The 18,444-nt window shown below is 35.7% G+C and overlaps 1 protein-coding gene across 2 annotated transcripts in view; it reads right to left on the bottom strand.

The window, feature by feature from the left end:
- Window positions 1–4,970: 4,970 nt before the first annotated feature.
- The window catches only part of LOC114548448 (potassium voltage-gated channel subfamily C member 1), a 51,684-nt gene continuing 38,210 nt past the window's right edge, over window positions 4,971–18,444 (bottom strand). For both annotated transcript variants that reach the window (XM_028568413.1, XM_028568414.1), the window contains one exon: window positions 4,971–9,377. Coding sequence is in view for 1 of the 2 variants with exons in the window: in XM_028568414.1 (XP_028424215.1) it covers window positions 9,364–9,377 (14 nt within the window). In the remaining variant the exon portion in view is untranslated. The remainder of the gene's footprint in view (window positions 9,378–18,444) is intronic.

The raw sequence follows: 18,444 nt of genomic DNA, 5'->3' as shown, positions 1-18,444 counted from the left end.
AACAAAAAAAACAGTGGACCTGATAGTCGTAGAAAAACACATGCATAACAAATAGCCTATTTTCCATTCCAATATCAGCAAATATAAAGATTTTGCTAAATTACTTTTATATGGAGAAGTTAAAATTGTTTTGCATTAATATGGGGGATTTATACTCCCATATTATTATTTTGCAAAAAGCCCTTTTTGTTGCACTTTTTATATTTCCTATAATTTAGATTGTTAGACCAAGACAACTACAGAACCTAATATAGTTTAAGATTAAAAGAGGTACAATATGCTTACATGTAAAGCAAGTATGTAATTCAAATAAAGTTGCTTTCTTTTACCACCCAAAAATGTATTTAGTAGAATGAATTTGACCCCCCCAAAACTATGAAAATGTGACATTTTTGCTCTCTTAAAATGATAAAAGACAGATTTTTATGTTATCAAACGATATCTTTCTTCTAACCTGTATAATAAATTTACCATATACAAATAAATACAACATAATTTGCAACTGTACCCTCATTTTGAGTACATGAACAAGATACAGTTCAGTCCTGTTTTAGTGTATCTGAAATGGGGTTGGGTACCGTTCACATTTTAACCGCTACTGGTACCTGAAATTCAGTGCCGATATCCAACGGTACCTTCTTTCAGTACTTTACTCTGTATAATGACAAAAACATTCCAACATCAACATTCTGTTATTTATTTAGACATTTTACACACTAGACAAAATAAATCCTCTCCCTAACCCATCCCTACAACCCATTAAATTAAATAATTATTAATTTCTTACACTGCATTTCATTCTTGTATTTGTATTTCATTCTATTTTAGCCTGTTTTTATTTTCTATATCTTTTTTTTATGACTTTAAATAAAAAATGTTCTTTGTTTTATATATAGAAATTTGAATTGCCTTTCCTTGCCCTACAACCTCCAGCTTGTCACCAGGGCAGAGAAAACGCTGTTGTGCCTGTCTCAGAGGAAGTGTAACCGCACTGAGACCGCTTTCGGCTCGCCATTATATTATAATGCAGCGAACGCTGTCTGTGGGAGTGTAACCACACTTGCGACTGCTTTATGGGCATTGCCGTGGCTCACTGTGACTTGTGAACAAGTTGCAGAGGCGACCTATAGTCTCGCTCCATCTGCACGCGTGTCGGAGCTGAGCCCCACTCTGTCAAACATGCAGAGGAGAGGACAGAGAAGCTCGCCCTTTTTGCACTCTCAGGTACTGAAATTTGGCACCGTTTGATTTAAAGGTCCCATGTCATGAAAATTTCACTTTATGAGGTTTTTTAACATTAATATCAGTTCCCCCACCCTGCCTATGGTCCCCCAGAGGCTAGAAATGGTAATAGGTGTAAACCGAGCCCTGGGTATCCTGCTCTGAAAATGAAAGCTCAGATGGACCAATCTGGAAGGTTACCTCCCCTTTCTCTGCTTTGCCCGCCCAGAGAATTTGGCCTGCCCATTAGAGAGAGAGACATCATGGCTTTCAAACGAGCAAAGTGGCAGTTGGTCAAGGCCACACCCCCAACATCCATCTTGCCCCCCCTCTCTCCTCCTCAATAGCTACAGACACAGAAATGGTACATCCTAAGGAAAGCTCATTGTGGGACTGGCTCTAGTGGCTGTAATTCTGCACCAAGGCTGAATTATGGGAAAGAGACTTCAGATACAGTATTAGGGGACCACTGAGGTCTATATAAAAGCATCCAGAAGAGCACCATGTCATAGGACCTTTTACGGTACTCTGTAGTACCGACATAATTCGGTCGGTACCCTAAAAAGCACCAAGTACAGTACACAACCCTAATCTCAAACAAGCAACTGGGTAAAAGTAGCCAATCACAATGCACACATGTAAGTTGTTGACCCCACTGTCAATTTGTTTACTTGTTTTAAACGAAGCATAAAGCGCTGTTAACTACTAACTTTGTCATCGTGTATGCAGTAAAACTGTTTTTTTTTTTTTTTTTTTTGCCGTTGTAGCATTGTATAGTCTAGCTGTAATTTTAGCATTGGCATTACAGCTTTGCCAGCTGTGCAGTAAATTGTAAGAAGGCTAATGAGGAGTAGAAGTAGAAGCTTTGTTGAGAACTACAAAATAAGGTTTATTTTGGCCTCATGGGTAGTTTTGTCACAAAGTAGAAAAGGAATCCCTATGAGAGCAATAAGATGAATGTGTTATTGGGTAAATTGGCTCACCTTTTTATTTGTAGAGCAGCACAACAGTCATCATTTAGCTAATGCAAGTTTTTTTTTTTTTTATGTTTAGAGAGACTTTCTATTGGAAATATTCTAAAATATTGTATCATGTGGACACGCCAACAGTTTTGTTGTCACTTAGAATTCCTCATGGGGGCGGCAGAAACTATGCACTATAGCTTTAGTAATACAACTGTCTTCTGAAGTTTGACCTATTCACCATGACTTATGACTTACTCATAAAAGGGAGAAAAACAATGCAAAAACAGCTAAAAAATTAAATGGAATCATGGGGTTGTGTCACATTAAATAGGACTTTAATAATAATAATAATAATAATAATAATAATAATAATATACAAAAATTATATTATTATTTTTGGTACTTTTTGTTCAGTTAATTTTTAAAACGATAAAATAAATGACAAAAACAACCAAATACAAAAAGACTAAATCAATCCAATCAATTAATCAATAAAGATTTACTGTTATTAGTCATAGGTCCTCATCCATCTGAATATATACCAAACCAGACACTACTGTGTATTACCACCAGAGGGAGGTGAAGTTTTGGCACAAAGGGGAAAAAACTGAAGGAGGCCTGTGCCGACATTTCCTCACAGCTGCTACATTACATTCCCATTTGATCACATTTGTCATTAAATCATGAAACTCAGCTTACTATAAATCTGACAACCTTTTGTGTAAATGTGCTTAGAAAGCAATAAGCATGAGCATGTGTACAGAGTGTGGACATAATAAATTAGCAATACAATCTAAATGAAAATCGAGTAAATCCAAGAAATTCTTCCAGTTTTTTTGGGGTGTAACAGATGAATCTTCCTTCTTCTAAAATGACACCCCATAAAAATGTAGTGTTATTTTTAGCGTTGTGCCTCATAATCTTGGATGAGGGAATACTGTGTAAAATGGCTTTAAATTCTTTAGCTTCTACTCAGCTATGCAGAGCAATAATGAGACTCCCATGAGATGGCTGCACATACGACCACAGATTCATCACCACGTAGAAGCCGTTTGAAACAGACAGTGGATATCTGAGGTATCTGGGTATATGAGTAGAAAATGGATGACTCATCAGACCACATTGCTATTTCTTACCATGTGGTCCTTACACCAGCTTATGGTACATACTCATTCTCCAAACAGCAGTGCTAAGATTATTTAGTAATCTTTTTCCACTGTGCAGGTGTCCTATTAAGAGCTCTTAATTGTCTACTTTTCTACTTTTGATTTACCTAAGTTGCTGATTTTTCCATTTCCCTTTCCCAAGATTTACAATGTGATATGTCATAAAAGACTGTCAGACAACTTCACCCACTTTAACACTGTGAACTGGCATTCTAGTTGATGACTCATATGTACAATAGCTGCTTTTGTAACTGTACAGCAACAAATTAAATAAGTTGGTAACGCTTAAATAATTGATAGCAAATTAAACTTAAGTTAATAGATTTTTCTAACGTTAAATGATAAGTCATGTTTATTCATTATTAGTTAAGCTATAATTTGTTATTTTAACAGTTATTTGTTAATGATTACCAAATGATTTGTAAACTGGCAAACATTATTTGGAATGGCTTTTATAAAGTTGCAACTGATGATTATAATACCTTATTAATGGTTGATAAATACTTATACTTAGATAAATCATCTTTTAAATATTATTTAGAGGGTATCCGTGCACAAAAAATCATCTCTTTTATAGATCACTCAAAAAAGATTTAATGGAGCCAAATGAATGATAATTTGCTTTATTAATCATTGACTAATTATTATAAGCATTAGCAAATCATGTTTATAGATGCTTACAAACAATTTGTAATGCTCATTATAACCAATAATTTTATATCACCCTAAACTAATGATAAAATAACATAAATTATACCATTAATATTAATTAATAAATGAAAAAAGAAACTTCACAGTTGGACCTTCTTGGAAATGCTGGCATCAAAATACCCCATATACTTAAACTTCCAGTTGCAAATGTAATGTCATCCTTCAGTTTTTTGGAAGACTTTGATTTTTTTGTGTCCACACTTCAAGCCAGATTATATCAGTCAGTGTATTGTGGTATCCTGTTGCTGACGAATTACTGATGAATAGAGCAAGTGACAGTCAGTACAGAAGTCCGTATGCACAGAAGCACACGTTTCATCAGTTAGGAATCTTAAATAAACTGACACAACATTGATGTCACTTTTTCATTTATTTTAAGTTTATTTCAATGATTTTAAGCAATTTTAATGTCTCTGAAAAAGAATCTCATGACTGTTAGTTCAGTTATTCATTCAAGCTGCTATGGAGATTGGTTCACATTAGATCGCATTGACATTCATACATTTTAAGTCTCAATAGTAGAAATATGTTCAATTATGACACTTTATTGATATGTTTCTATTTTTTCTTCAAAATATAAAAAGATAGATCATGAACATTCCATTGAAATATAATTTATACAGTTCTTGATGAGTTGTTCTTTGTGTCCCAACATTTAAAAAATAAAATCCGGCATAAATCACAACCAGATACTCCAGTGACCACCTCTTCTCCCCATTCACTCTCCTACTAAGACTGCAGTACAATGGACTAGTACATAAGTCTGTTTTATACAATCTGAAGGCATGTAAAATGAACATACATCTTGTATCTTTGGAATGCTTATGTAAATGCATGATGTTAGCCTGTAATATTAAATGTATGTATATCGGTATGACTATTGTGGTGTTAGTCACATTATTTCTAATTAAAATAAGATCTTAAATATATTAGAAAACTATTCAGTATGATAACATTTCCTCTAAAACAACCCTGGTCTTATCACTTTGTGAAAATAAAATATTTTTAGGTTAGTATGATTGCTATGTCACTTTATGGAAAGCCATAAAGCCACTACACATGTGGTTGCAATCATCTGAACTGATGACAGAGCATCTGTGTCTCAGGGAGCATACAGTAAGTGTCAATCAGCGGCATTCTTGGTGCAGATTGCATACAGTGTCCTCAATTTAAAAAAAGTAAAAACAACATTTAACAGAAACAGGCACAAAGAAAATCAATAGGCTATTGTAGAGGATGTGTCAACCAAGGACCACATAACACCTTCTAAACACCTGGAGAGGACATGTCATACTGTTACAACACATTGTAGCCATTAGGTTAACAGTGGCACCTACTTACCATGTAAAGCATTTTTTTTCTTTTGGTTATGTGAGTGTTACACATGAAATCTTTAACATTGTATAACAGATTGCAAACTTTAGAAAATAAAACAGACTTAGCACTCTAAACATTGTAACTCATTCTGTTCAACATGACTTAATCAAATGGCAGTATTATGCAATAGAAAAGGAAAGACATCTTTTTCAGCCTGGCATTGGCATAGCAGTCACAATGTAGAGAATGAAGAAATGACAAACGTAACAGTGAAAAATAAGGAAAGAAAAAAGACAGTACTCGGGCATGAAAACACAAACCGCTGGGTGAAGCACAAAGTTTTTGCAAGTGTGCACACCATTGCTAGAAGTTTACCTCTAAAATATTCATAAACATTTTTGTGACCATCAAAGCCATAGTTACTTAATGCCTTCCGAACTGGAACTGAAACCGGGAGCTTTAAAAAGATAAGAGACCAAAACAAAATCCCATGGACCATTTTTGCAAATAGACAAAGGCTCTAGAACCTGCAAAACCTTGAATGGTCTGTGTAGTCTACATCACACGATATTCTGGAGAGCCTCCAACTGTAATGTACTGGGAATGGACAGAGGACCATTCAGCTGCCTGAGCGGAGCCCTGGACCTGCAGGGCCGGAAACTCACTTGAAATACCAAACCAAGGATGAGGGACTTGGAGAGCACTCAACATTGAGATGCTCTTTTAAGCTTTTTTCATTTTTCATCAATCTCCCCACGGTGGATACTGGTATCTCTCATCCTCTTTCTCACAACACTTAAAGTACTTCACTGACATCATTTTGGAAGCTCTGGGTCTCTTTGATTGGTGCTCACATGGCTGTGTTGTGTGCTGTAATGAGCTGCCAACTAGCCAGCTGGATGACGGTAACTCCATGGGTAACGACGAATGCAAAGACCTGACCATCTAAAAAAACAAGACGAGCTACCTCTACACACTCATGCTGACACTGTGAGTGTGAGTAGTTTTCAGTTGCATCTCAAAGGAAGACGTTTCTGCTCTACGACACGGCACAGTGTTCATAGTTATCGGGACTGGATTCATGACAAACAATGATAGGAGGCTAAGGGGATATGTCAAGACTCTGTTTCCCCCTCGAGAGATTATCAAGTCATAATGCATGCGTTTTTTTACACATCACGGTGAGGTGTTCACATTATCGTTATCTATATACCGTACTAGAATTTATTATGTTAGAAAGAAAACACCTACATTCACACACACCAACACACCTGAGTCCTTTAAACCACACACAAACTTTGGAATGGCAGTTGGTTCCATGCAAACCTGAAATCTCTCTTGATTGTTCGCCAGTATATTATCTTTCATAGTCTTTTATTGGTCTTTATTGTATAACCTGGACTTGTGCTCCCATTTTTCTACTACTAGGACTAGTGGAACAGAACTGCCCATCCCAGCAAAATCCTGCCTCGGGACATCCAAGACCTTAACGAATCTCTTTAACACTGAGGCGTTGAAGATACTCTCGAGGTTCTCCATTTGCCCTGCTACAATCGTGTGACAACTCTTGTATTATTGCCAAAGAAAAGAAGCAAACTATGAGTACTAATCAAGCAGTCAAAGTTGTGGTATGGAGAGCTGTTGTCTTAAAACTGCTGCTGCTGCTGCTGCTGCTGCTGCTACTGCTACGGTAGTTGTGCAAATGATTCGAGGAAAACATGGACTTTGTGATTAACAAACAACCTTTACGCAAATGCTATAGTTTGACAAAGTCTTGAATTATCTCTGTTGATTGAATGGTTAGAAAATATACTGCTCGATGCATAAAAAAGAAACTAAAACTATGGCAGCAAAAACACTGGAATGGGGAATGTAGGGCAGTAGTAGCAGAGAGATTTCATCAAACAAAACATAGTTCAGGGTGTACTTTGCAAACAAACATGTTTCAATATTCACATTTTTTTACTTTTCAAAACAAAATATAGCTCTTCTCTTTCATTATAATCTTTTTTTAAAACATTAATTGCATATAACATTTTTTTAATTCATTTTATATATACTTTTTTGTATTTCTAGCACCCTTGTCTTCAACTAAGGGTTTGCAGAAAAGACAGTCATGCAAACTAGTCATGCTGGTAAACAAAGTTACAAAAATGCATTATCTTTTTTTTTCATTTGTTTATCTCAGCGTCCATCCTTTGTCATCCCCATGTCTTTATAGGCAAGAGTCTGTCATTGCTCATTGTCTTTCAAAAAAAAAAAAAAAATAACAAAATATTTACTTCCCATCTCTTCCCAGGACTTTGACTCCATTTCATGATGCCAAATGTTCTATTAACATTGGCATCTGATTTATTTATTTTTTTTTCTTTCTTTCTTCCATTCTGGACTTTTTTCTGCTCAGCAACTTCCTCCGAAGTCATGGATAGTTGATTTGTTTATCAAAATATAGATTTGTTCTCTTTGTACACTTCCACACATGCTCTACACTTGGTCCATTTCTTCTAATTTCCCCCTTTGCCTAAGGGGAATCCTTATCTTGACATCGACTTGCCTGAGTAGCAGTCGTTGGCAGCAAGAGGGACAAGAGAGAGATGGGGCAGTATTCATCTGGAGCTTCTTGTGCCTATTGGCAGTGTTGGCCTTTGTGTTAGGAGTAGCATTTATCTGATTGGTCCCTTTCAAAATGATAATGCAGAATCTCCAGCTAATGTTTTAGGTGATGTAAAAAGTGTCCTTGTGGCAGGGGTGTCTTTTTAGTTGTAATTAGAATTTGCTCCTCATGACTGAGCACTGTCAGTCATTAGGAGCAGACATGGGAAAATACTTGTAATATGTATATAGGCATGGGATGCTAGTGGCAGTTAAAGTACTTTTAGAGGAATGTGTACCAAACGGAAGCAGTGAAATATTCCTTCTAATCTACTATACATTACAGAAGGTCATTCAGCAAGTGCTTGCTACAGGACCTTTGGTATCCCACATAGACTTTCAGGCAAGCCCATGTCAGTACATGAGAGATAAAGATGTCTTTTGCCACCATTTTCTTATGGTGAATGTTTCAGGTGAGTCTAAATATACAGTAAAGTCCATACACGACCTGTTTAAGCTGATGCTACATGTGCTTCATTTGTTCAACTTTATAGTGCTGTTTTTGATTATCTTAGTACTTGTGAGTAGGGCAGTGTTTCAGTCTGATAGAAGTGAATGGAAGACATAAGTTCAGTGGCAAACATGCTATACAAGTGCTAAACTTGAAAAGGGGCCAAAGTATGGGTGTTGGTAAATACTGATGGATTTCATATACACTGTTTGTATTTAGTGCATTTGGAATGTTAAGTGTTTTAATGAGTAAGACCAATCCTTTGTCTCTCATGTACTATATATTTTTTTCTTTACTGGAAAAGAACCTAAGAGGAAAATGACATCTATAAGATCCCTTGAATGCATAAATTCCTCTCTCTTCCAACTGTTGATGGATAAAGTCAAGTTATTTCCAAGCCAACAAATGCTACAATATGTTAGCAGAGATGCTACATTGTTCATTCAGTCCTTTGTGAAGACAAGTGTTTTTCAGAAACGTGTGAAGTTGCTCAGTTGTTCAGCACTGTAAACAATACTGAGTTGTCATCACACAAGATGGCAAGTATAATGTTGTCAGAGAGATGTCATCTGGAATGTGTAATCAGGAGTCCTTTTCTCTCCCAAAAGTGTGTCAGTGCAATGCTCAGTCAGTTTGCCGAAAAAAGAAAAAAAGGTCTGTCAGACAGTTGTCAAAAATGTGGTCGGAGTTCCAAGAGGTGGCTTTGGTAACAACGTGAGGAGCAGACCATACAATTTTTTAATTCATGATTAACCTCTGGTCGCTCTCTTGTCACCCCAAAGATCTCCTTTAAACTGTCCATCCGTGTCACACTTACGTGGCTCCCGCCGCAAATTTGTGTTTACCAGTTACTGACTCCACATTAGAGAGGAGGCGAATGCTAGAAACTTAACACTGTGAAGACAAGAACAGAAAGTCATTAATATTAAGTTCACAGAGAATAAACAGAATTTTTAAGAAATCATGTTGAAGTGAAATGAACTGAAACTTTAACATTAAGAGTAAGCACTTGTATCGTGATTGGTTTATAGAGGTGCTCAACTTATATAAACCAATCTTGTTCTCATATTTGGAATTTGCCAATTACATTGTTATCAATAACAGTTTTATAGTGTCACTAACATTATGTGCAATAGAAAAGTAATCAGGGATTACCATTACCTGTGAACTGCTGGTTAACTGTACATGTCAGAATGAAGTGCACAAATTTAAACTGTAAGGACAACTCTACCAACAGTCTATCTCCAACATACAGACAGAAAATTGGCACACAAGTTATTCTTGAATAACAATATCAAGAAATGGAGACAATAAAACTGGTGGTTGACAATATTAGAAAAACAAACGGACTGAATGAAACAAGCTGCCAGCCAACTGACCAGCACCATGCTCACCATTCTGTTAAATCTCAGCAAATCACCATCTTTACAGGATTGAATTATGTACAGAGCATTTTGAACAAAATTAGGCGATAGGGAGATTGTGTGTGTGTGTGTGTGTGTGTGTGTGTGTGTGTGTGTGTGTGTGTGTGTGTGTGTGTGTGTGTGTGTGTGTGTGTGTGTGTGTGTGTTTTTCATTTGAATGAAAAGTACGCCTCATGGAAAAACACATTTTTGTCCGGACAGATGGAGACATACAAACATACTCAATACTATTCATGGAAGTTTTCACATTTAAAAGAAGTAGTGGAATCACACATTTGGCTGACACCATTTCAGGAGGCTTATCCCCCAACTTCAGCTATGCATCATGCAAACACAGGTGCAAATTCAAGAAAATGTTTGTCAACAACATTAGGTTGATCATTTCTAATTCTTTGCCTACAGTTATGGCAAACAATTCTTGTATCACATGTGCTGGCATCATGCATTATCTAACGGGAGATTAAACACTTCTGTTGTGGTCTCATAAGCAAACATCAACTCAGTACAAACATTATCCTTTATTGCAGTCGCATTAGCTCTTCCAGTCTGCTCTTCTTTTCACCCTCTTCCTCTTTCAATTTCCACTGTATAGTTGCAGTTTTCTCCACAGAAAAGCTGTTAGCAAAACAGTTCATATTTTCTAAAGACCAGTTGTATGGTAAATTCTTTAGTCGACTATGAGTAAAGGCCCTCATACATCCTACAAGCGACCTTGGCTTACATGACAAGGAAAAGTCAGCAGCTATTAACCTAAACCACCATGGACCCATTAAGCATAGACTTCGTAATTGTATTAAAATTGTATTTTGATGTAAATTTAAATACAGAGGCAATGCCATGCCTCATCATGCAGACCTTATTATGAGTAGCAGGACCTTCTCCTGGTGTCAGATGCATAAATCTGTGTCATTTCCCAAATATGTCTGCACAAAATCAGAAGTACAACCCCAAATCAGAAAAAGTTGGGACAGTATGGAAAACCCAAATAAAAAAAGAAAGCAGTGATTTCTAAATGTACTTTGACTTGTATTTCATTGCAGACAATGTGAACACAACATATTTCATGTTTTGTCTGGTCAACTTAATTTCATTTGTAAATATACATGCTTTCTTGTCATTCAGACCTGCAACACATTCCAAATAAGGTTGGGACAGGAGCAATTTAGGGCTAGTAATCAGGTAAATTGTTTAAATAATGATGTGATTTGAAACAGGTGATGTCAACAGGTGATTGTAATTATGATTTGGTACAAAAGCAGCATCCAAGAAAGGTCTAGTCCTTTAGGAGCAAAGCTGGGCCAAGGATCACCAGTTTGCCAACAAATACGTGAGAAAATTATTGAAATGTTTAAAAACAATGTTCCTCAAAGAAAGATAGGAAGACATTTGCTTATTTCACCTTCAACAGTGCATAACATAATTAAAAGATTCAAGGAATGTGGAGGAATTTCAGTGCGTAAAGGACAAGAGCGCAAGAAAACTGTACTGTGCCAAAAGGAAGCCCTATGTTAACAGTGTCCAGAAGCGCCGTCGACTTCTCTGGGCTCGGAGGCATCTGGGATGGACCATCATACAGTGGAAACGTGTACTGTGGTAAGATGAATCAGTATTTTTAGGGAGAAATGGACGCCGTGTGCTCCGGACCAAAGGATCATCCAGACTGTTACCAGCAACAAGTTCAAAAGCCAGGGTCTGTCATGGTATGGGATTGTGTCAGTGCCCTTGGCAAAGGTAACTTGCACTTCTGTGATGGCACCATTAATGCTGAAAAGTACATAGAGATTTTGGAACACAATATGCTGCCTTCAAGAAGACATCTTTTCCAGGGACGTCCATGCATATTTAACCAAGATAATGCAAAACCACATTCTGCACACATTACAAAGTCCTGGCTGCGGAGGAAGAGGATACGGGTACTTGACTGGCCTGCCTGCAGTCCCGACCTGTCAACAATAGAGACTGTGTGGCGCATTTTGAAGCGCAAAATGCGACAACGAAGACCCCGTACTGTTGCCCACCTTCAGACTTGTTTGCAGCAAGAATGGTACAAAATTACACCTTCATCTCTCGGTGTCTTCAGTCCCTAAACATCTTTCAAGTGTTGTGAAAAGGAATGGCAACATTACAAAGTGGTAAATGCTTTACTGTTCCAACTTTTTTTGAAATGTGTTGCAAGAACCAAAATAGGAATTTTGTTTTTTTTGAAAAAAAAAAAGTCATGAGAAACACGTTAAATTATGTGCTGTTGTATTGTCTGCAATGAAATGCAAGTCAAAGTACATTTAGAAATCACTACTTTTTTTTATTTGTGTTTTCCATACTGTCCCAACTTTTTCTGATTTGGGGTTGTAAGTTAATAGAGTCTTAGTGCCAGATTTATAAATTCCTGTATATGTGTACATGTACAGTACACATGTCTAAAGACCTCCATTATTGGATACTAGCACACCACTGTTTGTTTGGACACCAAACAGACTTTTCTGTCTTTGTTCTGGCACCAGTAACATCCTGAGTCAATGCCAAAGCAGCCTTTGTGTTGCTAGGCACAGCCATCATGCACTGGTGTTGTAAATCATAACCGACACATAGAGGTTTAACTGGTGTCAATCTTCTCATTGCACAATTCAAAGTTGATCAAACATCATTTTTTGGCTCTTCCTTTCCCAAATTAAATGACTGTACTTATATTAGCTTTTAGTATTCCTATGCTTAATAAATCCAAATATAATAGTGAAACAGTCCCAAAACAGGCCTTTCAGGATGCATTAGCAGCAACCATTGAAATATTTACATGTACTGTACATTCATATTCATTAGGATACAGTGCATTTACCCCACGTAGGACATACTCTTGTCCAAGCAAACACACAACCAAGAACACACTCAGAATTTTCTTTTGTCATTACAGCTGAATTAGGCATACAGTACTGTAAAATTATAAATGTACATACTTTCTTTTGGAAATACAGACCTAATATGTATATAACCAGAAAGCCAGGTTAAGCGGTGTAGTTAGGTTCAGTAAAGATTGCAGGATAAAACCTGTCTGATGACGTACATATAAAAATTCCATTAGAATCAGTTTTTATGAAACTTTGTTTCCCTATACTCACAAAGTATACATAGATATATTAATTGCATATGACTTTAATGTATTCACATGTGTAGATACAGATATGTACATATTCAATAATAACCACTGACCTATTAAGTATTTCTGTAAAGGTTTAGCTAGTTAAATCTAGCTAGTTTGCATGAACTCCTAAATTCACATCAGAGCCTACGGGGGCCTCATAGAGGCACTTACAACATCTGCCTTTTTGTTAACTTATCAATGTGACATCAGAGTGTCCTAGGTGATTTACATTGGCCACAACTATGTGATATGACTCATAAGATCAGCAGAACCACAATTATGACATTTTTCAGATCAATTTTGATACAATACAAAGCAAATATGAACCAATCCTTTAATCACTACTATAATCATAAATTTTCAAATAATATAGTGGTGGTGCGTGAGATTGTTAATCCTCTCACCCATATCCAGTCACTTGTAGCACAAAGAAAAACATTTCACTGCAGATATATAAGATGGATGGACATTTTCCTTTACAGAAAATGTACATTCCTAATAAAGTGGCATACCAGTATAATTCAAAGTATCTCAAATTGTAACATCCACATTGTGGATTCATTTTAAGATTATACAGTATGCATGTGCGCTTAAAATGTTGAATGAGGTTTTGTGCACTGAGAGAAGTGATGCTCGCAAAAACTACAGACCAACATTCAGGTTTGTTAATGTGGACTAAGATTAGCTGTGAGGATTGAACCCAAGCCAATCAACATGTGTCATTGTACTCATTGCATCACAAAAGCAGCGTTCACAACACATTTTCCATCAAGTTAAATCAATTTAAATAATGTACTATCCCAGAGTTTCCCTACCTTCCCTAAGCTCAGGTTGACATCCGTTAACAAGCTGCTGTCAAAAAATGTTTGGATTCACTGGAGCAACAAAACTCTGCATGCTGTTTCAGATATTTTCAGACAACATTAAACTATTGTCATTTTTTGACATAATAATGGTGAATGGTGGAGTATAAGCACGACTATTAGCAACGTTGGTCTAAAAATATGTGCAATGGCCTGTAAAAACCCGTATCAGACAAAGCCAAGCAAGCATTACTTCTTGCAGTGACTATGGTAGGCTCTATCATAAATGAGACACAACTTTTTTTAAACCCTTTCAATCTTAATTCAACAACAGATTCAAGCAAACATTCAAGTGATGTCACAGCTTTCATCCGAATCATATACTGCATATCTAAGTTCTCAAAGTTGAGGGGTCTGGAAGCACACTGATTTTTAGACAAAATGGCAATCGGGACCATAGATTATAACAGTTAGAATATCTGGACCAGGCTGTCTAAACAAGTAAATACTATATTTTTGGATCTAAAGCAGTTAGAGTTTTATCTCATGATTTCACTCTTAACTACGTTTCTGTTTAAGGACAGGTAAATACAACATCGTATTTTTTTGTCAAATGTTATTTTAGACAATCAGTGGTACAGAAAAGCCATTCCTTACAATGAAATACACATTACCAGTACAAGTGAAAAATATAAAACTATTACAAAACTAAAACAATTAAAAATGGCAGCCACAACATCAAGAAGTTTAAAGGACCAGCAAGACCACATTGACTTGAGAAAAAAACAAGACAAATGGCTCATGATGTTATTGTAATACTTATTGGAACAGCTAAATCAAAGATAATGAGTAGACTGCTTACAAAGTCTGTGCATTTTTAAGATTAAAAATAGATCTGCATATTTACATATGTATGTGCACGTTTTCCAACATAAAAATAATATTGCATGTTTATTGCATATGTGAATGTCTTTTTTGCTCAACTTTTAACATACGATCTATTTTCATGTGATGATGGCAATCTGAGGAAGGACTTCAGTTATTAAAATAAGCTATACATTGCCAAAAAAGATATTGTTTGTTTATTTTTTAATTATCTAAAAGAATGGTATATTGTCATATTTCTTTTCAAACAACAGATTGCATTTTGTCTTTTCAGTTTTTGTTTTTAAACTGTTTTAGACAAGCATAAAAAAAAAAAAAGAATGTTTAAAAAAAAAAAAAAAAAAAAAAAAAAAGTGAAGAAGCAAAACATTTATTTAGAAAAGCTGAACATCCTTAGAGATGTTTGATGGGATAGTCTCACAAGTTCAGTCTATTTGTTGTAATATGGTCTGGGTCTTATCCCAACATGCAATCATTTAAAGGTTATGAAATTAGTATTGAGTGTTAGTAAAGTGCTTGTATTTGTTTTAAGTGTATAATTAATTATGTAGCCATCCATATCTGACTTAGTATATGTGTTGTACTTAGATTAATGTAATTTTTAAGAAGTTTTCTTAATACATTGTATTTAGATTTATTTAAAAAATGGTAGGCCTACAAGTACATTTCATTTACATGACTGTCCTGAATAGCATTTCTTAGGTACAGTCAGACATTTACGATCATCAAATAGGAATTATTAACTAAGGACATGACAGCCTAATTGTGCTACTTTGCCAAAGACTGTCTGGGAGACAAAACACAGTTAGCATGTAGCTAGCCAGGCAACTCTACTCATGAGGTCCTCTGCTGCCCTAACAATGTTATCAACAAAGGATATTATTTTGCCTAGTTTTGAATGCTAAAACGTGCTAAACCTGCTACATCACTACACTGGTACATTTTGTTGAACCCACAGTTAGTGGTTTGATCTATAACCTAAGGCCAGTAGTAAGTAACGAGCAAGTGCTAGCTTGCCTAAATCCATCGATTACATAAACCTCGTCTTACACATTGTTGCAGTCCCTCCACGACGTGGTCTCACAACTCCAACTAACCTCATCCCTTATTAAACTACCCTTTTGCCCCAGTCAAAAACTAAACTTGTTATACATTACTTGCATGTCTGGCAGCCTACATGGTTTTGAGACAAATTAATACAACATTTTAGTTATTTTTTTTATATTTTTGGGGCATATATTTAATTCATATTATAGTTTTGGAATATGATTGTTATTATTGCATATGATGCATGAGATGATGATAAATATATAGAAATATATTGGACAATATGCTTGCAACTGCAAAATAAAGTTACTGAATAGACATTTAACTGTACATTAGAAGGTAGCAATTGCATACATGGGATCCTAACAGCAATGTAATGTAATAAAATAAACTATGATTTGTAGAGCCGTGTTAGGCTGCACAATTGAGATAGCTCTTATGGTACAGTACTTTTATTCTTTTCATTTAAGCTAAGTTTTTTTTTTTTCTTGAATTTTTTGACATCTTAGCTTTGTTGTGTAAACTGTCAACATATAGTGTCCAATTATTTCACAATGATGAGATAGAAAAGTGCGTGTTAATACTGAGACTTATAGAAGCTGAGTCTGTCTTTTAGAGAAAATTACCAAAATTATGTCTATGCTGTACATAAATCAATATTTCACCAAAGACAAAGTAGAAACCTTTTTTACCATCAATCTAATCTATAAATGTATTTTTTTTCTTTGGCTAAATGAACTGTATTGTTTCATGGTCAATTATCTGGACATTCTTGTCAGCTCAGTTTTGTTTGGTCCAGAACATTTAAAAATGAATGTCCATCTACACACTTAATCCTACATTTTAAACTGTAACTGTGCACGCTTTCATAATGTTTTTTAATCTCTGATACTATTTCCTTTAACAAATCCATTTTTTTTTTTTACACGTATTCTAATCATTTAAAATAACAGTGTACGTTGAAAGCTAGAATTTGTATTTTACCCCATCAGCTAACCTGATGCATGCATCATAGACCATTAGATTCACAAGACAGGGGGTCATTCTTTCTACATTCAAGTTCATTTCATGTTATTGCTATTGTTTTTGCACGGTGTACAATCCTAATGGAGGCTTCAATGCGATCAGTCCACAGCTAATCCACTGCATCTCTTGTAATCCAATCATTAACATCCGTTTTTTTTGTTACAAAATGGAGGGAATGGGGGAGCGACAGCGCCGCAGTGGTCCTGGAGCCTCATAGGTTTCAAAGGGGGGGCTAGTGATAGGAGCAAGCCGCAGTGATGACCCAGCCATTCCCGATATGTTATTGAGACTGCGAGATTTTTCATAGCCCGTTGCTTTAAGAAAATAATTTGAACCATTGATCGATTCATTAGATTATATAATGTGTTTTTGTTTTGATATCATATGCAAATTAAAAAAAAGTAAGTCGTAGTTGAAATGTTCCATATTCAGGTTGTTTGTTGTAAAGGTTTTATAGTGTTGAAACATGAACATGAGGTTTAACATGTTATAAGAAAAATTGAAAATTGAAAAGAAACACATAAGTGAAGAAAATAAATTAAGGGAAATAAGAATTGAGAATTAAGAAATTGAAAATGTTATCAAATTATAAAGACATATAAAGGACAGACACAGACAAGAAGGACAAGACAAGACAAAACAAGAAAATGCGAGTTATGATATATCTTCTTTTTTTTCAAAACAGAAAAGCAAAATATTCTCTGATATTAAGAGATTTAACACCTATAATAGGCCAATTGAATAAAGCACCCAACATTTTATCATGTATGATGTTCCATGTTCAGGTGTTTTAGACAATCTTTTGGCCACAACTATACATTTTAACACAAACAAGTAGTAAATACTCAGATATTACTGATACAGTGTAGGCGTTGACCACATGAAGTTTTAGAAAAAAAGCTTAGAGATATTAGCACTAATGAAGTTATGTAGAATAATGAATTGCCTTGCATTACGCTTTATAAACCCAAGCCCACTTAGCATTTGCTTTTGGTCCCTGTAAACTTCAAATGGCCAACACAAAAATGTCCTCCCTGCAACTTTTAGAAACACTTCCTATCCCCCGGTAATAGCATCCTGTAATGCAGTGGTTCCCAACCTTTTTTGGTCTGAGGTACCCCCACAGCCCTGTCAGATGAACTTGCATACCCCATCATCGATTCCCAGTCTATGTTCCAAATGTATGAAACCATTCATTATAAGAAAGTGGATATTGGTAATTTTTTTCATGCAATTGAACTGTCAATATTAAGGTTGGTTTGGTCAACAATCATACTACTAGGCTACTACTAGTAGTATGTAGTACTACTTTTAACTAGTTATTTCTACCATTTATTCATTACGTTAAACGTTTGTGCTGGCTTGCTAACTAGTCTTACACAACTGCAAAATGTAGTGTTCAGGTGTTGACTTAATTTCAATATCAAATTAGTGGAGCTACTCCACAATCTTTCCACGTACAGCATGGCAACTGCAGAAGTACCCCCTTGACTACAAGTACCCCTGGTTGGGAATCACTGCTGTAATGGATATAAGTTTACATTTTGTTTACAGTGGAAAATGACACATGGTCCACTTGTGCAAGTGACTTTTAAATATAATTCATTGTAACTGCTGAACGTTACAAAACCAATTTATCT

Source organism: Perca flavescens, chromosome 21 (assembly GCF_004354835.1).
Source record: "Perca flavescens isolate YP-PL-M2 chromosome 21, PFLA_1.0, whole genome shotgun sequence".
NCBI lineage: Eukaryota > Metazoa > Chordata > Actinopteri > Perciformes > Percidae > Perca > Perca flavescens.
Note: the sequence above shows the minus strand (reverse complement) of the source record. Positions and strands in the feature narration are given on the sequence as shown.